Source organism: Pan paniscus, chromosome 21 (genome assembly GCF_029289425.2).
Source record: "Pan paniscus chromosome 21, NHGRI_mPanPan1-v2.0_pri, whole genome shotgun sequence".
NCBI classification, from domain to species: domain Eukaryota; kingdom Metazoa; phylum Chordata; class Mammalia; order Primates; family Hominidae; genus Pan; species Pan paniscus.
In genome coordinates this window covers 51,384,063-51,406,543 of record NC_073270.2, presented here as the reverse complement: position 1 = coordinate 51,406,543, position 22,481 = coordinate 51,384,063, and the positions used below count along the sequence as shown (strand labels likewise).

General features: G+C 40.6%; 1 protein-coding gene across 2 annotated transcripts; it reads left to right on the top strand.

The window, feature by feature from the left end:
* Positions 1–216: 216 nt before the first annotated feature.
* On the top strand, positions 217–20,750 carry WFDC11 (WAP four-disulfide core domain 11). 2 transcript variants are annotated; one of them, XM_057300804.2, is made up of 5 exons: positions 217–820; positions 3,828–3,909; positions 18,646–18,796; positions 19,906–20,048; positions 20,574–20,750. In XM_057300804.2, exons 3-5 carry the CDS (start codon positions 18,697–18,699, stop codon positions 20,592–20,594), a joined length of 264 nt encoding a protein of 87 aa, XP_057156787.1. In that variant the 5' UTR covers positions 217–820; positions 3,828–3,909; positions 18,646–18,696; the 3' UTR covers positions 20,595–20,750. The 2 variants fall into 2 exon arrangements, with proteins under 2 accessions (XP_057156787.1, XP_003826023.3); XM_003825975.3 differs by lacking the exons at positions 217–820; positions 3,828–3,909 and having other exon boundaries at positions 18,405–18,796; positions 20,574–20,749.
* Positions 20,751–22,481: the final 1,731 nt, after the last annotated feature.

The following is a 22,481-nucleotide window of genomic DNA, read 5'->3' as shown; positions in this document are numbered from 1 at the left end:
GGGCAGAGACTACAGGGTTTTCTAGGCTTATATTGTCTGTGAATATTGTCTGTCAAACATAGTTTGACTTCCTTTCTTCCTATTTAGATGACTTTTCTTTCTTTCTCATGCATGATTGCTCTGGCTAGGACTTCAATAGTATATTGAGTAGGAGTGGCAAGAGTGGGCATCCTTGTCTTGTTCTGCTTCTCAAGAGGAACGCTTCCAGCTTTTGTCAATTCATTATGATGTTGGCTGTGGGATTGTCAGAGATGACTGTTACTATTATGTGGTATGTACCTTTGATGTCTGGTTTTTTGAGGGTTTTTAACATGAAAAGATGTTAAATTTTATCAAAAGCCTCTTCTGCATCTATTAAGATGATCTTTTTTTAAAGTCTGGTTTATGTGATGAATCACATGTATTGATTTGCATATGTTGAATCAACCTTGCTTCCCAGGGATAAAGCCTACTTGATTGTGGTGAATTCATTTTTTTGTGGGGCAGGGGGGAGTGGGGGCGGGTATTGCAGGGAGCTCCCAACAGGAAACAATGTGGTGGATTAGCTTTTTGATGTACTGCTGGATTTGGTTTGCTAGTATTTTGTTTAGGATTTTTGCATCTATGTTCATCAGTGATATTGGTCTGAAGTTTTCTTTTTCTGTTGTCTCTCTGCCAGGTTTTGATGTCAGAATGATGCTGACTTCATAGAATGAATTAGGGAGGAGTCCCTCCTCCTCAAGTTTTTGGAATAATTTCAGCAGGATTGGCACCAGCTCTTCTTTATATGTCTGGTAGAATTTGGCTGTGAATCCATCTGGTCCAGGGCCTTTTCTGGTTGGTAAGTTTTTTTTAAATTACTGATTAAATTTTGGTACTTGTTATTGGTCTGTTCAATTTCATCCTGGTTTAATCTTGGGAGTTTGTATGATTCCAAGAGGTTATCAATTTTGTGTAGGTTTTCTAGTTTGTGTGCATAGTGGTGTTTGTAATAGTCTCTGATTTTTGTTTGTATTTTTATGGGGTCAGTGGTAATATCCCCTTTGTTATTTTTTATTGTGTTTATCTGGATTTTCTCTTTCTTTATTAGTCTAACTAGTGGTCTACCAGTCTTATTTATTCTGCAAAGAACCAACTTTTGGTTTCATGGATCTTTCTTATGGTTTCCCTTATCTCCATTTTGTTCAGTTCAGCTCTAATTTTGGTTATTTCTTTTCTTCTACTAGCTTTGGGGTTGGTTTGCTCTTGTTTTTCAAGTTCCTCTAGGTGTGATGTTAGGTTAATTGGAGATATTTCTAACTTTTTGATGTGGGCATTTAGTGCTATAAACTTTCCTCTCAACACTGGTTTAATTGTGTCCCAGAGATTTTGGTATGTTGTATCTTTGTTCTTATTAGTTTCAAAAAACTTCTTGATTTCTGTCTTAATTTTGTTGTTTACCAAAAAGTCATTCAGGAACAGGAGCATGTACTAACAAGCACATGTAAGTGTGTGGTTTTGAGAGCTCTTGGTATTGATGTCTATCAATAAACTATTTTTGGATTAAGATATGTACACTGTTTTTATACATAATGCTGTCACATACTTAGTAGATTACAGTATAGTGTAAACATATCTTTTATATGCACTGAGAAACCAAAATATTTGTTTGACTCACTTTATTAGGGTGGCCTGGAACTGAATCTGTAATATCTTTGAGGTATGCCTGTACTATAATTTTTCCATGTGATTAAATGGAGTTTTCCAGAAGTGAAATGAGTTACCCAAGGTCATGGAGTTAGCAAATGATAAGGATGGTTTTTTAATGTTAATTTTTATTTTTTAGTATCTGCCTCTGTAAAGATGGGTTTTAAGTTTACATCGGATGAGTGTAAGGCCTGTGATTGTGGCACTAGACAACTGTGAATAGTCAATAGCCTGCTGGCTCCTCTGACCTACCATCTGAATCCTCTGAATGTCTATGTCAGGGTCAAGATGAAGGAAATGGTCTGACATTTTTAGACCACTTCTTTGTTGGTGCAAGTATAGCCTAAACATTATGAAGAGAGAATTGGTAATATTTATGCACAGATTGAATTATGTGTATTTCTACTTTTATTGGCTTTCCCAAGGAATAAATAAATAAATACTCAAGGATTTAGTTATCATTATGTAACTAATAGTGAATTTCTACAATAGGGAAAAACTGAAACCACCAAGCTTGTCAACAACTGGTGATTAATTGGCAGAGTAATCTACCAATCTATGAAATTTTTGAAAATATTTAGGAGTACAGGAAAATATTTATCGTAAATGTTAAACTTAAAAATAGTCACAGGATTATCCACTATATAAAAACATATATGTACATAAGAAAAAGTCTACTAGAATATATGCACAAATGTTAGCATAGGTTGACAAGATTAACAATTATTTTTAAATTTAATTGTCATTTTCATATTTTTACAAAATTTATGCACTAAGCATGAGTTGCTCTTTTATTAGTACAAGAGCAAAAAATGACATCCTGAAAAGAAATCTTTTTCTTTTTTTTTCCTACGGAGAGAAGTAAATGATATAAATTGATGAGGGGTCCCAGGAAGAGGACAAGGCCAAGAGTATGTTGTAAAGTGGGAAGAGGCAAGGAAATAGAACTAGAGAAGAAAATGTTAGGACAATCCACAGGCTTTGCTTCTCTCCCACTTTCCCACTTTCTCATCCCAACCAAACAACTCTGGGAATATTCCTAGACACAGTCAAGACTTACTCAGAGCTCTCACAGTCAGCTCAGCTCCTGAAATTTCCCTTCCCATTATGCCCCTCTGCTAGCACTGTAAGGGTATCTAGAGAGAGCGCTCTTGGTGATGGGAATAAGCCCAAGATGTATCGTGGCTCTGAGGCCCAGGAAAAGCTGTGGGCTTCACCATCTGGCATACCTGGCTCTGAATTCACTTCCTTTCAAATCTTGTTTCTACCACTTATTGGCTGTGTGGCCTTGGGCAAGTTGCTTAGCTCCTCGATGATTCAGTTTCTGCATTGGCAAAATATAAATATTTAGCACTAAACTCACTGGGTCACTGAGAGTATTGGTTAATACATGTTAAATATTTGACTCATAGTGAATTTGGTGTCCAACTGGGTGATTCTGAACACTTCAATAAGTGTTTTATTGGTTTATTTAGCAAACCATACATAGCACTGCTTATATGCCAGACATTGGGTCTCAGTGTTTAACACAAAATAACTCATGGAATCCTCCCAAAGATCCTATGAAGAAAGTACTGCTATTCTCACTTTAAAAATGAGGAAACTGAGGCACAGAGATGATTAGTGACTTTCCTAGAGTAAGTGGGAGGTAGGATTTGAGTATAGTTTAAGTCTATATATTTAAAATCTACATGTTATGTGATATTTTCGAAGCCCTCTTGGAAGAGATCTCTCTTTTCCTCACAAAAGTCACAAGAGATTGCTGATAAGGTGGTGTTAGGCTGATGCTAGCAATGGAGAAGTTAATATAAAGATGGATGAGACTTTATGAAGGTCCTCACACAATGTTAGAAAAAAAATAGATATGTAGATCCTCCTTCCACTCCACAATCACCCAGACTTGTGTCTGAGTGTCCACAATCAGCCAGACTTGTGTGTGTGTTAGGGGAGCAGAGGATTCTGCAGGTCCACAGTGTTCTGTCTGTATCTATATTGCCTGCAGCAAAAAGAAGAAAGTACTCCTTGAATAGGAATTCAGGGACAATGTTCTATATGTACCCAACTTATGGTTTGGGACAGAACTTACAGATCTGCCACAACCAGAAGCATGACTAAGATCTGCATAATTGATTGGTTTTGCTCACCACCTACTCACTGTGTAGGGGCTCCATGGTTCCTAGAGGCAAGGAAGAAGAGCCACCAGCCAAATAGGTTTCAGCACCTCCAACTCCAACATCTTCAAAGGTAGGTGGGGGTCAGGGTCCTGGGGCTGGAAGTGTGAGCCTGTAAAACCTTTCACCTTTGTCTTGCTTGGATGGGTTCCCTGCCCAAATCATGCCCCTGCATCATGCCAACACTATCCCTCTATGGAATAAATTATTGTTTATGTTGTTCAAATGGAGAAACTGAGACAGAGAAAGATAACATGGATAGACATTGTGTGCCTCCACATATGATATCCTGAGAAGGACACAGCATCATCTACATGCTATTCCCATCGAGAATACATAACTTATATCTAATCTTAAGAAAATCTCAGATAAACCCCAACTAAGGACTATTCAGTTCAAAGAAAAGGTTGGCTGTATTCTTCCAAAATTTGAATTTCATAAAAGAAAAAGAACATTATTGGGTGAAGTGATAAAATTTAATACTCATGATAGAATAGATAAAAGTATGTTTGATCAAGGTTAAATTTAACAAAGTTGATAACTGTAGTATGATCATGTAAGATAAGGCTCAGGTTGATAAGAAATACTCATGGAGGAGGCGGCTCCAAGATGGCCAAATAGGAACAGCTCTGGTCTGCAGCTCCCAGCGTGATCAATGCAGAAGATTGGGTGATTTCTGCATTTCCAACTGTGGTACCTGGTTCATCTCACTGGGACTGGTTGGACAGTGGGTGCAACCCATGGAGGGTGAGCGGAAGCAGGGTGGGGTGTCGCCTCACCTGGGAAGGGCAAGGGGTTGGGGGATTTCCCTTTACTAGCCAAGGGAAGCCGTAACAGATGGTACCTGGAAAATCAGGACACTCCCACCCAAATACTGTGCTTTTCCCAAGGTCTTAGCAACTGGCAGACAAAGAGATTCTCTCTCGGGCCTGGCTTGGCAGGTCCCACACCCACGGAGCCTTGCTCACTGCTAGTGCAGCAGTCTGAGATCGAAATGCGAGGTGGCAGCCTGGCAGGGGGAGGGGTGTCCATCATTGCTGAGGCTTCAGTAGGTAAACAAAGTGGCTGAGAAGCTCAAATTAGGCAGAGCCCATCGCAGCTCAGCAAGGCCTAGGCCTCTATAGTCACCACCACTGTGGGCAGGGCATATCTAAACAAAAGGCAACAGACAACTCCTGCAGACCTAAACGTCCCTGTCTGACAGCTCTGAAGAGAGCAGTGGTTCTCCCAGCATGGTGTTTGAGCTCTGAGAACAGACAGACTGCCTCCTCAAGTGGGTCCCTGACCCCTGTGTAGCCTAACTGGGAGTCACTTCCCAGTAGGGGCCGACAGACACCTCATATGGCCAAGTGCCCCTCTGGGATGAAGCTTCCAGAGGAAGGATCAGGCAGCAATATTTGCTATTCTGCAGCCTCTGCTGGTGACACCCAGGCAAACAGGGTCTAGAATGGACCTCCAGCAAACTCCAACAGACCTGCAGCTGAGGGACCTGACTATTAGAAGGAAAACTAACAAACAGAAAGGAATAGCATCAACGTCAACAAAAAGGACATCTACACCAAAACCCCATCTGTAGGTCACCAACATCAAAGACCAAAGGTAGATAAAACCACAAAGATGGGGAGAAACCAGAGCAGAAAAGCTTAAAATTCTAAAAACCAGAGCGCCTCTTCTCCTCCAAATGATCGCAGCTCCTCGGCAGCAATGGAACAAAGCTGGACAGAGAATGACTTTGATGAGTTGACAGAAGTAGGCTTCAGAAGGTCTATAATAACAAACTTCTCCGAGCTAAAGGAGGATGTTTGAACCCATTGCAAGGAAGCTAAAAACCATGAGAAAAAGTTAGATGAATGGCTAACCAGAATAAACAGTGTAGAGAAGACCTTAAATGACCTGATGGTGCTGAAAACCATGGCACGAGAACTTCGTGATGCATGCACAAGCTTCAGTAGCCAATGGATCAAGTGGAAGAAAGGGTATCAGTGATTGAAGATCAAATTAATGAAATAAAGCGAGAAGACAAAGTTAGAGAAAAAAGAGTAAAAAGAAATGAACAAAGCCTCCAAGAAATATGGGACTATGTGAAAAAACCAAATCTACATTTGATTGGTGTACCTGAAAGTGATGAGAAGAATGGAACCAAGTTGGAAAACGCTCTTTAGGATGTTATCCAGGAGAATTTCTGCAACCTAGCAAGGCAGGCCAACATTCAAATTCAGGAAATACGAGGACATCACAAAGACACTCCTCGAGAAGAGCAACCCCAAGACACAAATTGTTAGATTCACTAAAGTTGAAATGAAGGAAAAAATGTTAAGGGCACCCAGAGAGAAGGGTCGGGTTACCCACAAAGGGAAGCCCATCAGACTAACAGCAGATCTCTAGGCAGAAACCCTGCAAGCCAGAAGAGAGTGGGAGCCAATAATCAACATTCTTAAAGAAAAGAATTTTCAATCCAGAATCTCATATCCAGCCAAACTAAGCTTCATAAGTGAAGGAGAAATAAAATCCTTTACAGACAAGAAATGCTGAGAGATTTTGTCACCACCAGGCCTGTCTTACAAGGGCCCTGAAGGAAGCTCTAAACGTAGAAGGAAACAATCTGTACCAGCCACTGCAAAAACATGCCAAATTGTACAGACCATGAATGCTATGAAGAAACTGCATCAATTAATGGGCAAAATAACCAGCTAACATCATAATGACAGGATCAAATTCACACACAATATTAACCTTAAATGTAAATGGGCTAAATGCCCCAATTAAAAGATGCAGACTGGCAAATTGGATAAAGAGTTAAGACCCATCAGTGTGCTATAATCAGGAGACCCATCTCATGTGCACAGACACACATAGGCTCAAAATAAAGGGATGGAGGACGATCTACTAAGCAAATGGAAAGCAAAAAAAAGCAGGGGTCACAATTCTAGTCTCCGATAAAACAGACTTTAAACCAACAAAGATCAAAAGAGACAAGGCCATTACATAATGGTAAAGGGATCAATTCAACAAGAAGAGCTAACTATCTTAAATATATATGCACCCAATACGGGAGCACCCAGATTCATAAAGCAAGTCCTTAGAGACCTGCAAAGAGACTTAGACTCCCACACAATAATAATGGGAGACTTTCACACCCCACTGTCAATATTAGACAGGTCAACGAGACAGAGGGTTAACAAGGATATCCAGGACTTGAACTCAGCTCTGCACCAAGCAGACCTAATAGACATCTACAAAACTCTCCACCCAAATCAACAATATACATTCTTCTCAGCACCACATCGCACTTATTCTAAAATTGACCACATAATTGGAAGTAAAGCACTCCTCAGCAAATGTAAAAGAACAGAAATCACAACAAACTGTCTCTCAGACCACAGTGCAATCAAATTAGAATTCAAGATTAAGAAACTCACTCAAAACCGCTCAACTACATGGAAACTGAACAACCTGCTCCTGAATGACTACTAGGTAAATAACAAAATGAAGGCAGAAATAAAGATGTTCTTTGAAACCAATCAGAACAAAGACACAGCGTACCAGAATCTCTGGGACACATTTTAAGCAGTGCATAGAGGGAAATTTATAGCACTAAATGCCCACAAGAGAAAGCAGGAAAGGTCTAAAATCAACACCCTAACATCACAATTAAAGTAACTAGAGAAGCAAGAGCAAACAAATTCAAAAGCTAGCAGAAGGCAAGAAATAACTAAGATCAGAGAAGAACTGAAAGAGTTAGAGACACAAAAAAACACTTCAAGAAATCAATAAATCCAGGAGCTGGTTTTTTGAAAAGATTAACAAAATTGATAGACCACTAGCATTGCGACAAATAAAGAAAAAAAGAGAGAAGAATCAAATAGATGCAATAAAAAATGATAAAGGGGGGATATCACCACCAATCCCACAGAAATACAAACTACCATCAGAGAATACTAGAAACACCTCTATGCAAATAAACTAGAAAATGTAGAAGAAATGGATAAATTCCTGGACACATACACCCTCCCAAGTCTAAACCAGGAAGAAGTTGAATCTCTGAATATACTAATAACAGGCTTTGAAATTGAGACAATAATTAATAGCCTACCAACCAAAAAAAGTCCAGGACCAGAGAGATTCACAGCCGAATTCTACCAGAGGTACAAAGAGGAGCTGGTACCATTCCTTCTGAAATTATTCCAATCAATAGAAAAACAGGGAATCCTCCCTAACTCATTTTATGAGGCCAGCATCATCCTGATACCAAAGCCTGGCAGAGACACTACAATAAAAGATAATTTTATACCAATATCCCTGATGAACATTGCTGCAAAAATCCTCAATAAAACACTGGCAAACCGAATCCAGCAGCACATCAAAAAGCTTATCCACCATGATCAAGTCGGCTTCATCCCTGGGATGCAAGGCTGGTTCAACATTCACAAATCAATAAACGTAATCCATTACATAAACAGAACCAAAGACAAAAACCACATGATTATCTCAATAGATGCAGAAAAGGCCTTTGACAAAAATTCAACAACCCTTCATGCTAGAAACTTTTAATAAATTAGCTATTGATGGGACGTATCTCAAAATAATAAGAGCTATCTATGACAAACCCACAGCCAATATCATACTGAATGGGCAAAAACTGGAAGCATTCCCTTTGAAAACTGGCACAAGACAGGGATGCCCTCTCTCACCACTCCTATTCAACATAGTGTTGGAAGTTCTGGCCTGGGCAATTAGGCAGGAAAAGGAAATAAAGTGTATTCAATTAGGAAAAGATGAAGTCAAATTGTCCCTGTTTGCAGATGACATGATTGCATATCTAGAAAACCCCATTGTCTCAGCCCAAAATCTCCTTAAGCTGATAAGCAACTTCAGCAAAGTTTCAGGATACAAAATCAATGTTCAAAAATCACAAGCATTCTTATACACCAATAACAGACAAACAGAGAGCCAAATCATGAGTGAACTCCCATTCACAATTGCTTCAAAGAGAATAAAATACCTAGGTATCCAACTTACAAAGGACGTGAAGGACCTCTTCAAGGAGAACCACAAATCACTGCTCAATGAAATAAAAGAGGATACAAACAAATGGAAGAACCTTCCATGCTCATGGCTAGGAAGAATCAATATCATGAAAATGGCCATACTGTCCAAGGTAATTTATAGATTCAATGCCATCCACATCAAGCTACCAATGACTTTCTTCACAGAATTGGGAAAAACTACTTTAAAGTTCATATGGAACCAAAAAAGAGCCCGCATCACCAAGACAATCCTAAGCCAAAAGAACAAAGCTGGAGGCATCACACTACCTGACTTCAAACTATACTACAAGCCTACAGTAACCAAAACAGCATGGTACTGGTACCAAAACAGAGATATAGATCAATGGAACAGAACAGAGCCCTCAGTAATAACGCCGCATATCTACAACTATCTGATCTTTGACAAACCTGAGAAAAACAAGCAATGGGGAAAGGATTCCCTATTTAATAAATGGTGCTGGGAAAACTGGCTAGCCATATGTAGAAAGCTGAAACTGGATCCCTTCCTTACACCGTATACAAAAATTAATTCAAGATGGATTAAAGACTTAAACGTTATACCTAAAACCATAAAAACCCTAGAAGAAAACCTAGGCATTGCCATTCAGGACATAGGCATGGGCAAGGACTTCATGTCTAAAACACCAAAAGCAATGGCAACAAAAGCCAAAATTGACAAATGGGATCTAATTAAACTAAAGAGCTTCTGCACAGCAAAAGAAACTACCATCAGAGTGAACAGGCAACCTACAAAATGGGAGAAAATTTTTGCAACCTACTCATCTGACAAAGGGCTAATATCCAGAATCTATAAAGAACTGAAACAAATGTACAAGAAAAAAACAAACAACCACATAAAAAAGTGGGTGAAGGACATGAACAGACACTTCTCAAAAGAAGGCATTTATGCAGCCAAAAAACACATGAAAAAATGCTCACCATCACTGGCCATCAGAGAAATGCAAATCAAAACCACAGTGGGATACCATCTCACACCAGTTAGAATGGCAATCATTAAAAAGTCAGGAAACAATAGGTGCTGGAGAGGATGTGGAGAAATAGGAACACTTTTACACTGTTGGTGGGACTGTAAACTAGTTCAACCATTGTGGAAGACAGTGTGGTGATTCCTCAAGGATCTAGAACTAGAAATATCATTTGACCCAGCAATCCCATTACTGGGTATACACCCAAAGGAATATAAATCATGCTGCTATAAAGACACATGCACATGTATGTTTATTGCAGCACTATTTACAATAGCAAAGACTTGGAACCAACCCAAATGTCCATCAATGATAGACTGGATTAAGAAAATGTGGCACATATACACCATGGAATACTATGCAGTCATAAAAAGGGATGAGTTCATGTCCTTTGTAGGGACATGGATGAAGCTGGAAACCATCATTCTCAGCAAACTAATACAAGGACAGAAAACCAAACACTGCATGTTCTCATAAGTGGAAGTTCAACAATGAGAACACATGGACGGGGGGGTGGGCATCACACACCTGGGCCTGTCAGCGGGGGATGTGGGGGAGGGATAGCATTAGGAGAAATACCTAATGTAGATGACGGGTTGATGGGTACAGCAAATCACCATGGCACATGTATACCTACATAACAAACCTGCACATTCTGCACATGTACTCCAGAACTTAAAGTGTGATAAAAAGAAAATAACCAAGATCAGAGCAGAATTAAATGAAATTGAAACAAAAAAATACAAAGGATAAATGAAACAAAAAGCTGGTTCTTTGAAAAGATAAATAAAATTGATATACCATTAGCAAGATTAACTGAGAAAATAAGAGAGAAAATCCAAATAAGCTCATTAAGAAATGAAACGGGAGATATTACAACTGACACCACAGATATACAAACGATCATGTAACGCTACTATGAACACCTTTACACACATACACTAGAAAACCTAGAAGAGATGGATAAATTCCTGGAAAAATACAACCCTCCTAACTTAAATCAGGAAGAATTAGATACCCTGAACAGACCAATAACAAGCAGAGAGATTGAAGATATTAGTCAAAGGGCACAAAATTTCAGTTATACAAGATGGATACATCTCAGAGACTTGTTGTATAGCATAGTGCCCTTAGTTAGCAATACTGTATTGCAAACTTAAAAATTTGTTAAGATGATAGGTCTTATTTTTATTGCACACACACACACCAAATAATAAGTAAAAAGGCCAGTGGAAACTATTGGAGGTGATGGATATGTTTATGGCCTAGATTGTGATGATGATTACATGGGTGTATACTTGTCTTCAAACTCATTGTAGTTGTATACATTAAATATGTCCTATAGTTTTTTATATGTCAGTTATATCTTAATAGTTTTCAAAAAGTCATTATATAACAGCAAGCTTATATAATTTTGTTTTATAAAAAATCTATATTTATATCTATGCACATATGAAAGATAGAATATTATACATCGATATAGTGGAATTGCTAGAAATATTTTCACTTTCTTCTATGTGCTTTTTTATGTTTTAAGAATTTTGTAAGCTAACACTTTAAATGTGCTCAGAACACTTAACATTAGCTTACTGTTGGGCGAAATTATCTAACACAAAGCTTATTTTATAATAAAGTGTTGAATAGCTCATGTAATGTATTTAATACTGTACTGAAAATAAAAAACATTAAAGAGAAAAATTAAGCATGGATGGAAGGGGGAACAATTCTCATTCATGTGCAGAAGAATAGTGTACTTGTTCATGGCTGCTTTAGTTTTATGGTTTCAACAGTGAAACCACTGCAGACAACCTAAATGTTCATTTTCTTTTTATTATACTTTAAGTTTTAGGGTACATGTGCACAACGTGCAGGTTAGTTACACATGTATACATGTGCCATATTGGTGTGCTGCACCCAGTAACTCGTCATTTAACATTAGGTATGTCTCCAAATGCTATCCCTCCCCCCTCCCCCCACCCCACAACAGGCCCTGGTGTGTGATGTTCCCCTTCCTGTGTCCATGTGTTCTCATGGTTCAATTCCCACCTATGAGTGAGAACATGCAGTGTTTGGTTTTTTGTCCTTGCGATAGTTTGCTGAGAATGATGGTTTCCAGCTTCATCCATGTCCCTACAAAGGACATGAACTCATCCGTTTTCATGGCTGCATAGTATTCCATGGTGTATATGTGCCACATTTTCTTAATTCAGTCTATCATTGTTGGACATTTGGCTTGGTTCCAAGTCCTTGCTATTGTGAATAGTGCCTCAATAAACATACGTGTGCATGTGTCTTTATAGCAGCATGATTTATAATCCTTTGGGTATATACCCAGTAATGGGATGGCTGGGTCAAATGGTATTTCTAGTTCTAGATCCTTGAGGAATCTCCACACTGACTTCCACAATGGTTGAACTAGTTTACAGTCCCACCAACAGTGTAAAAGTGTTCCTATTTCTCCACATCCTCTCCAGCACCTGTTGTTTCTGGACTTTTTAATGATCTCCATTCTAACTGGTGTGAGATGGTATCCCATTGGGGTTTTGACTTGCATTTCTCTGATGGCCAGTGGTGATGAGCATCTTTTCATGTGTCTTTTGGCTGCATAAATGTCTTCTTTTGAGAAGTGTCTGTTCATATCCTTTGCCCACTCTTTGATGGGTTTGGTTTTTTCTTGTAAATTTGTTTGAGTTCTTCATAGATTCTGGATATTAGCCCTTTGTCAGATGGGTAGATTGCAAAAATTTTCTCCCATTCTGTAGGTTGCCTGTTCACTCTGATGGTAGTTTCCTTTGCTGTGCAGAAGCTCTTTAGATTAATTAGATCCCACTTGTCTATTTTGGCTTTTGTTGCCATTGCTTTTGGTGTTTTAGTCATGAAGTCCTTGCCCATGCCTATGTCCTGAATGATATTGCCTAGGTTTTCTTCCAGGGTTTTTATGGTTTTACGTCTAACATTTAAGTCTTTAATCCATCTTGAATTAATTTTTGTATAAGGTGTAAGGAAAGGATCCAGTTTCAACTTTCTGCATATGGCTAGCCAGTTTTCCCAGCACCATTTATTAAATAGGGAATCCTTTCCCCATTGCTTGTTTTTCTCAGGTTTGTCAAAGATCAGATGGTTGTAGATGTGTGGTGTTATTTCTGAGCCCTCTGTTCTGTTCCATTGGTCTATATCTCTGTTTTTTTTTTACCAGTACTATGCTGTTTTGGTTACTGTAGGCTTGTAGTATAGTTTGAAGTCAGGTAGCGTGATGCCTCCAGCTTTGTTCTTTTGGTTTAGGATTGACTTGGCAATGTGGGCTCTTTCTTGGTTCCATATGAACTTTAAAGTAGTTTTTCCCAATTCTGTGAAGAAAGTCATTGGTAGCTTGATGTGGATGACATTGAATCTATAATTTACCTTGGGCAGTATGGCCATTTTCACGATATTGATTCTTCCTAGCCATGAGCATGGAATGTTCTTCCATTTGTTTGTATCCTCTTTTATTTCATTGAGCAGTGGTTTGTAGTTCTCCTTGAAGAGGTCCTTCATGTCCATTGTAAGTTGGATTCCTCAGTATTTTATTCTTTTTGAAGCTATTGTGAATGGGAGTTCACTCATGATTTGGCTCTCTGTTTGTCTGTTATTGGTGTATAAGAATGCTTGTGATTTTTGAACATTGATTTTGTATCCTGAAACTTTGCTGAAGTTGCTTATCAGCTTAAGGAGATTTTGGGCTGAGACAATGGGGTTTTCTAGATATACAATCATGTCATCTGCAAACAGGGACAATTTGACTTCCTCTTTTCCTAATTGAATACCATTTATTTCCTTTTCCTGCCTGATTGCCCTGTCCAGAACTTCCAACACTATGTTGAATAGGAGTGGTGAGAGAGGGCATTCCTGTCTTGTGCCAGTTTTCAAAGGGAATGCTTCCAGTTTTTGCCCCTTCAGTATGATATTGGCTGTGCATTTGTCATAGATAGCTCTTATTATTTTGAGATACATCCCATCAATACCTAATTTATTGAGAGTTTCTAGCATGAAGGGTTGTTGAATTTTGTCAAAGGCCTTTTCTGCCTCCATTGAGATAATCATGTGGTTTTTGTCGTTGGTTGTGTTTATATGCTGGATTATGTTTATTGATTTGCATATGTTGAACCAGCCTTGCATCCCAGGGATGAAGCCCACTTGATCATGGTGGATAAGCTTTTTGATGTGCTGCTGGATTCAGTTTGCCAGTATTTTATTGAGGATTTTTGCACCAATGTTCATCAGGGATATTGGTCTAAAATTATCTTTTATTGTAGTGTCTCTGCCAGGCTTTGGTATCAGGATGATGCTGGCCTCATAAAATGGGTTAGGGAGGATTCCCTGTTTTTCTATTGATTGGAATGCTTTCAGAAGGAATGGTACCAGCTTCTCCTTGTACCTCTGGTAGAATTTGGCTGTGAATCCATCTGGTCCTGGACTTTTTTTGGTTGGTAAGCTATTAATTATTGCCTCTATTTTAGAGCCCGTTATTGGTCTATTCAGCGATTCAACTTCTTCCTGGTTTAGTCTTGGGAGGGTGTAGGTGTCAAGGAATTTATGCATTTCTTCTAGATTTTCTAGTTTACTTGCGTAGAGATGTTTCTAGTATTCTCTGATGGTAGTTTGTATTTCTGTGGGATCGGTGGTGATATCCCCTTTATCATTTTTTATTGCATCTATTTGATTCTTCTCTCTTTGCTTCTTTATTAGTCTTGCTAGCGGTCTATCAATTTTGTTGATCTTTTCAAAAAACCAGCTCCTGGATTCATTGATTTTTTGAAGGGTTTTTTATGTCTCTATTTCCTTCAGTTCCTTTCTGATCTTAGTTATTTCTTGCCTTCTGCTAGCTTTTGAATTTGTTTGCTCTTGCTTCTCTAGTTCTTTTAATTGTGATGTTAGGATGTCAGTTTTAGATCTTTCCTGCTCTCTCTCGTGGGCATTTAGTGTCATAAATTTCCCTCTACACACTGCTTTGAATGTGTCCCAGAGATTCTGGTATGTTGTGTCTTTGTTCTCATTGGTTTCAAAGAACATCTTTATTTCTGCCTTCATTTTATTATGTACCCAGTAGTCATTCAGGAGCAGGTTGTTCAGTTTCCATGTATTTGAGAGGTTTTGAGTGAGTTTCTTAATCCTGAGTTCTAGTTTGATTGCACTGTGGTCTGATAGACAGTTTGTTATAATTTCTGTTCTTTTACATTTGCTGAGGAGTGCTTTACTTCCAACTATGTGGTCAATTTTGGAATAAGTGCAGTGTGGTGCTGAGAAGAATGTATATTCTGTCGATTTGGGGTGGAGAGTTCTGTAGATGTCTATTAGGTCCGCTTGGTGCAGAGCTGAGTTCAATTCCTGGATATCCTTGTTAACTTTCTGTCTCGTTGGTCTGTCTAATGTTGACAGTGGGGTGTGAAAGTCTCCCATTATTATTGTGTGGGAGTCTAAGTCTCTTTGTAGGTCTCTAAGGACTTGGTTTATGAATCTGGGTGCTCCTGTTTTGGGTGCATATATATTTAGGATAATTAGCTCTTCTTGTTGAATTGATCCGTTTACCATTATGTAATGGCCTTCTTTGTCTCTTTTGAGCTTTGTTGGTTTAAAGTCTGTTTTATCAGAGACTAGGATTGCAACCCCTGACTTTTTTTGTTTTCCATTTGCTTGGTGGATCTTCCTCCATCCCTTTATTTTGAGCCTATGTGTGTCTCTGCATGTGAGATGGGTTTCCTGAATACAACACACGGATGGGTCTTGACTCTTTATCCAATTTGCCAGTCTGTGTCTTTTAATTGGAGCATTTAGCCCATTTACATTTAAGGTTAATATGGTTATGTGTGAATTTGATCCTGTCATTATGATGTTAGCTGGTTATTTTGCTCGTTAGTTGATGCAGTTTCTTCCTAGCCTTGATGGTCTTTACAATTTGGCATTTTTTTGCAGTGGCTGGTACCGGTTGTTCCTTTCCATGTTTAGTGCTTCCTTCAGGAGCTCTTTTAGGGCAGGCCTGGTGGTGACAAAATCTCTCAGCATTTGCTTGTCTGTAAAGTATTTTATTTCTCTTTCACTTATGAAGCTTAGTTTGGCTGGATATGAAATTCTGGGTTGAAAATTCTTTTCTTTAAGGATGTTGAATATTGGTTCCCACTCTCTTCTGGCTTGTAGAGTTTCTGCCGAGAGATCCGCTGTTAGTCTGATGGTCTTCCCTTTGTGGGTAACCCGACCTTTCTCTCTGGCTGCCCTTAACATTTTTTCGTTCATTTCAACTTTGGTGAATCTGACAATTATGTGTCTTGGAGTTACTCTTCTCGAGGAGTATCTTTGTGGCATTCTATTTCCTGAATTTGAATGTTGGCCTGCCTTGCTAGATTGGGGAAGTTCTCCTGGATAATATCCTGCAGTGTTTTCCTACTTGGTTCCATTCTCCCTGTCACTTTCAGGTACACAAATCAGATGAAGATTTGGTCTTTTTACATAGTCCCATATTTCTTGGAGGCTTTGTTCATTTGTTTTTATTCTTTTTTCTCTAAACTTCTCTTCTCACTTCATTTCATTCATTTCATCTTCCATCACTGATACCCTTTCTTCCAGTTGATCGAATCGGCTACTGAGGCTTGTACATTTGTCACATAGTTCTCATGCCTTGGTTTTCAGCTCCATCAGAATTCCTTTAAGGACTTCTCTGCATTGGTTATTCTAGTTGGCCATTTGTCTAATTTTTTTTCAAGGTTTTTAAATTCTTTGCCATGGGTTCGAACTTCCTCCTTTAGCTCAGAGTAGTTTGATCGTCTGAAGCCTTCTCTCAACTCATCAAAGTCATTCTCCGTCCAGCTTTGTTCCATTGCTGGTGAGGAGCTGTCTTCCTTTGGAGGAGGAGAGGCACTCTGATTTTTAGAGTTTCCAGTTTTTCTGCTCTGTTTTTCCCCCATCTTTGTGGTTTTATCTACCTTTGGTCTTTGATGATGGTGACGTACAGTTGGGGTTTTGGTGTGGATGTCCTTTCTGTTTGTTTGTTTTCCTTCTAACAGTCAGGACCCTCAGCTGCAGGTCTGTTGGAGTTTGCTCGAGGTCCACTCCAGACCCTGTTTGCCTGGGTATCAGCAGTGGAGGCTGCACAACAGTGGATATTGGTGAACAGCAAATGTTGCTGCCTGATCGTTCCTCTGGAAGTTTTGTCTCAGAGGAGTACCCAGCTGTGTGAGGTGTCAGTCTGCCCTACTGGGGGGTGCCTCCCAGTTAGGCTACTCGGGGGTCAGGGACCCACTTGAGAAGGCAGTCTGTCTGTTCTCAGATCTCCAGCTGCGTGCTGGGAGAACCATTACTCTCTTCAAAGCTCTCATACAGGGACATTTAAGTCTGCAGAGGATTCTGCTGCCTTTTGTTTGGCAATGCCCTCCCCCAGAGGTGGAGTCTACAGAGGCAGGCAGGCCTCCTTGAGCTGCAGTAGGCTCCACCCAGTTCATGTTCCTGGCTGCTTTGTTTACCTACTCAAACCTCGGCAATGGCGGGTTCCCCTCCCCCAGCCTCACTGCCGCCTTGCAGTTTTATCTCAGACTGCTGTACTAGCAACGTGTGAGGCTCCGTGGTCATAGGACCCTCTGAGCCAGGCACGGGATATAATCTCCTGGTGTGCCGTTTGCTAAGACCGTTGGAAAAGTGCAGTATTAGGGTCGGAGTGACCCGATTTTCCAGGTGCCGTCTGTCACCCCTTTCTTTGACTAGGAAAGGGAATTCCCTGACCCCTTGCACTTCCCGGGTGAGGCAATGCCTTGCCCTGCTTTGGCTCATGCTCAGTGTGCTACATCCACTGTCCTGCACCCACTTTCTGACACTCCCCAGTGAGATGAACCCGGTAACTCAGCTGGAAATGCAGAAATCACCCGTCTTCTGTGTCGCTCACGCTAGGAGCTGTAGACTGGAGCTGTTCCTATTCAGCCCCTAAATGTTCATTTTCATGAAAATGAATAAATATTGTGTGACATATTCACAGAATGGAATATTATGCAACAGCAAAAACAAACAAACAAACAAAACAAAAAAAAACCCTCCAGAATGGTTGATGGGTACTTAAAGTACGATTTATACTGGATGTGTATTGCCTTTTGCACCATCATAAAGTTGAAAAGTTGTATGTCAAACCATCATAAGTTAAGGACCCTCTCTCTATATATGGTGTATAATAGTGCTGGGCACATAGTAGGTGTTCAATAAATGTTGAATACATTTTCAAAAAGAATTTTGTTCAAATCAAATACTGCATGTTCTCACTTATAAGTGGGAGCTAAATGATGAGAACTCATGAATACAAAGAAGGAATAACCAACACTGGGGTCTACTTGAGGGTGAAGGGTGGAAGGAGGGAGAGGAGCAGAAAAGATGACTGTTGGGTACTGGGCTTAATACCTGGGTGATGAAATAATCTGTACAACAAACTCTCATGATACAAGTTTTCCTGTGTAACAAACCTTCACATGTACCCCAAACCTAAAATAAAAGATTAAAAAAAATTTTTTTTGTAAGCTGAATTTGAATTATGTTTTAATCAAAATAAGGCAACACGTTACATTTTTTTTTCCAGCAAAAGGAAAACATGAGGTGTGAGATGGAGGGATTCCTTTTGGCAAAGCCAACGCTCAGCTTAGGTGTGCCAGTTGTTGGGTAGGCAGAGGCCTAGGGGGAATAGTGAGAAGATAAAGAATGAAGAAATTCGACAAGCACTTTCTCTTGCTTCACACCTCTCTTTCCCTATTTATATGTCTTGATCTCTAGCAGCAACTGGGAAGAAAAATAATCCTTCCGACAACATATATTCAGACACATATGGTCAGCCTCATGAAGCTCTGGATACCCATGCTCATGACATTCTTCTGTATGGTGCTACTGTCTGTGCTGGGAGAAATGAGGAAGAAAAGATATGACAGTAGGTGGTGAGGCTGGATTAGGGGCCACAGGAGGGGGATGAGCTTGTTTCTGAACAAGGGAGGGGGTTTCATTGTCCGCTGTATCTGACTCAGGACCCACCTTCGTAGTATCACCCATCAGAGAATGACAATTTTGTATGCACAGAGATTCAAGAAATCCCTAAGCTGAGGTCCTTCAATGCTTCCTCTTTTAACCTTTAAAATAGCAATATCTGTCTATCTCTCTCTCTCTCTCTCTCTCTCTCTCTCTCTCTCTATATATATATATATATATACACAAACACATATGTGTGTGTATATATACCATAAGCTATAAACATAAAAATATTTTCCAATGTTAGGCTGTCTTTGAGGGTCAGATGTCAGTATAGAGCTAATCCTGTAGCTCTATACTGGTATCCCTGTGCCCTAGCTGCATATACTTTGTCATATGAGTACCAAATGGGCATTTCTTAATACATACCCTTAGTTTCAGTGGCAAGGCTTTCAGAATGTGAAAAGTTAGGAAAGAGGCTTGAGATCACTTCTTAGTGGGGCAACCTTGGGGGTCATATGATGAGAAAATGGGGTGAATAGAGGGGCTAAGAAAACTGAGTGAGAGAGATAAGAATTTGAAGAGAGGCTGAGTTATTAAACACAGAGTCAGCAAGTAGGGAAAGAAAAAGGGAGAGAATCTGTTTCTTACTTGACCTGGCCTAGCTTCCCACTCTGTGAAATAGGCATTGCAATGAGGCTACAAGATATGCCGGGCCCTGAGATCTCCTGTTATGTAAATGCAGATTTTATAGGAGGTTACATGAATGCTCCGGGTTGACTGAGTTTTATCGCTGGGATGCTCAGAGAGGACCCAGAGGCCTGCAACACTGGTAAAGCCTGCAGAGGTCGAGAAGGAAAAGAAGTCAGTGAAGAGGCAATAGGGTCAGTGAATGTATAATGACAGGAATTTGAGGAGGCTCATGAAGGCAATTCCCTTAAAAGGCAAATAGATATCTTGGTTGGAATTTGGGGCCCAGATTCCAGGAGGAACTGTTAAACGTATGAAAGGCCTTTCTTTCCGCTCTTGGCTGAAACATACTATCAACCTTTGACCATCTCATCTCAATTTCAGGGAAGGAATTGTTACTTGAAGAATGCTGGGGAAAGCCAAATGTCAAAGAATGTACCAATAAGTGTTCTAAAGCCTTTAGATGTAAAGACAAAAATTACACATGCTGCTGGACCTATTGTGGAAACATCTGCTGGATAAATGTCGTGAGTTGGGAGATGTTTGCTTGGGTGTATATCTTCACTGATTCTCATTCCCTTCTCGGAGGCTGTTATTCCTAAACAGAAGACTGAGGTACCCCAAATTCTAGGTACAAAAATAACAGAAGACGATGTCCCTTTAACTTGGAAAGCAATTCACTGGCGAGTAAATCAAGACACCAGCTTAGACCCCATTGTTTCTTTCATTATATAATCAATACCTGTCTGTGTTGTCTTCTTTGTATTACACCATAGTTTGCTATTTTTCCTAAATTTGTCCAGATTTCTAACCACTGCTTCCATAGTCAGACTTTCCCATGGGCCATTTGGCTCAGCCAGGCCCAAAGTCTCCACCTTTTTTTGTTCAGTAGACCAATACCTCACCTACTCAGAAGTGGACAACTCCTGTTGTTACGTTAAAGTATTCTTGTCCCATTGTCTGGTGAACATGGATACTATTAAGCAGGGGGAATGAATGCTTGTTTCTCAGAGTTCTCTAGCCTCTAAAAATCTAACCTTTTTGTTTTACAGGAAACCAGTGAAGATTACTAAAACCGTAGCTTCCCACCAGGCTGCCACCTGTGTGGGCTGGGAAATGTTTAAGAGGTCTTATAGTAGTACCCTGTGGCTACTTTTAGGAACACCAGTCTATTTTTACTGAGAGCTGGACAACAGCAAACACTTGACAAATAAACTTATTTACCAGTAGTGGCCTTGCCTTTTTTCAGCTCATCCCACCACCCATGAGTACCCTTATTACAAATCCCCAGTATTGTTCCTCTCCTACATTGTAGACTACCTTCCAACTTTTGCTGTCCCATCTGATAAGCTTAGAACTGATAAGCTAATTTCATGGGCTTCACAGAACAGAATTTTATTTCTGTCCCATTTTTAATGTGGGGAATTTTCAGTAGCACTTTCACTCAGTTGTTTAGAGAGCAGGTGTCTGGTAAATGGTTTCTCACAGAGATATGGATAAACAATTCTAAAACTACTTTCCATATATACAAGTTTAAACCAATAAGTAAATAACTGGAAGATAATTTGAGTAAGGTTTCTAATTGTCAGAAGAAAGAAATTACAAATAGGCTGACCTCAGCAGCCCCAGGCTCCAGGTCTGCCTAGCAGACTTGATCTCCGGGTCTGCTCTAGTGCCAGCTCAACCCTAGCGGCCCCAGTGGCAGACAGGCCCCAGCAGTCCTAGCTTCAGGCTAGCCCCAACAGAATCATGTTCCAAGCCCATCCCAGGGCCAGGCAGACCCCAAGGCCCTAAGCTCTGGACCTTCTCCAGCACTGGGCTGGCCCTCATAGCTTCAGGCTTCAAGTCTACCTCAGCACCAGGTTGATTCCCACAGCCCTACTCCTCAGACCAGCATGTGCAGACTCAGCCTCCAGGCCAGGCTCTACAAATACAAGATCCAGGACCACTCAGTACTAAGCCAACCCCCGTGGCCTCAGGCTTCCCACCCATTCCAGTGCCAGATCAGCATCCCTGGCCTTAAACACCAGGAAGATACCCACAGACACAGGCTCAGGCCTGCACAGTGCCAGGCCAGTCTCCATAGCACCACCCTCCATTTGACTGGAGGTCCAAGAGTCTCAGTAGACTCCAGAGCTGGACCAGGCTTCTTGGCTCTAGGCTCCAGGACAGCTCCAGTGACTCTAGGCACCAGGTCAGTGCCCATGATCTGAGGCTCCAGACCAGCCCTTGTGAACCAAACTCCACACTAGCCCCAGTACCAGGTTGACTGTAGGCTCCAGGCCAGTCCATGTGCACCCAAGGTCCAGTGAACCCAGAGTCCAGGCCTGATACAGCAGATCCAGGGTCCAGGCCCACCCCAGTAGAACTCAGTTCTAGGCTGGATCCCATAGGCTGAGGCTCCAAGAACACCCCTGCAGACATAAGCTCCAGGACAGCCATGAGGTACTCAGGCTCCAGACCCATCTCAATAGTCCCAGGTGCCATCCCCCTCCCAGAACTTGGCCAGACCCTGTAGATTCAGGCTCACGGCCCATCCCAGAGCCAGGTTAGCTCCTGCATACCCAGGCATGAGGCTAGCCTTCATTGATACAAGGTCCAGGCCTGCCTTCATGAACCCTGGCTCCAACACCATTCCTGCAGACCCAATCAACAGATTCACCCCAGTGGATCCAGCCTTCAGGCCCAACCCTGTGGACTCAAGCACCAGGCCCACCCACCTCCTGACCCAGGAACCAGGCCAGCCTGCCTGAGGACTCTAGCAGCAAGTATGACCTTGGATCATGCCAAATGGCCTCTCCCGAACCTCCGGATGACTGATGAAGGGCTTCCCCAGAAAAAACTAGTCTTCAAAGACTGAATGTCCTTATTTCTTCAAATGCACACACATTAATGTAAGGCAATAAGAAAAAAAAATACAAGGAGAACACCAAAGAATACAGTGATCTCTTAGTAGCTGA

Coding starts and splice junctions, on each gene's coding strand:
- WFDC11 (XM_057300804.2), top strand. CDS start 18,697: ATGGTCAGCCTCATGAAGCTCTGGATACCCATGCTCATGACATTCTTC. Junction 18,797..19,905: donor GAGGAAGAAAAGATATGACA/GTAGGTGGTGAG, acceptor TCTCAATTTCAG/GGAAGGAATTGTTACTTGAA. Junction 20,049..20,573: donor ACATCTGCTGGATAAATGTC/GTGAGTTGGGAG, acceptor TTTGTTTTACAG/GAAACCAGTGAAGATTACTA.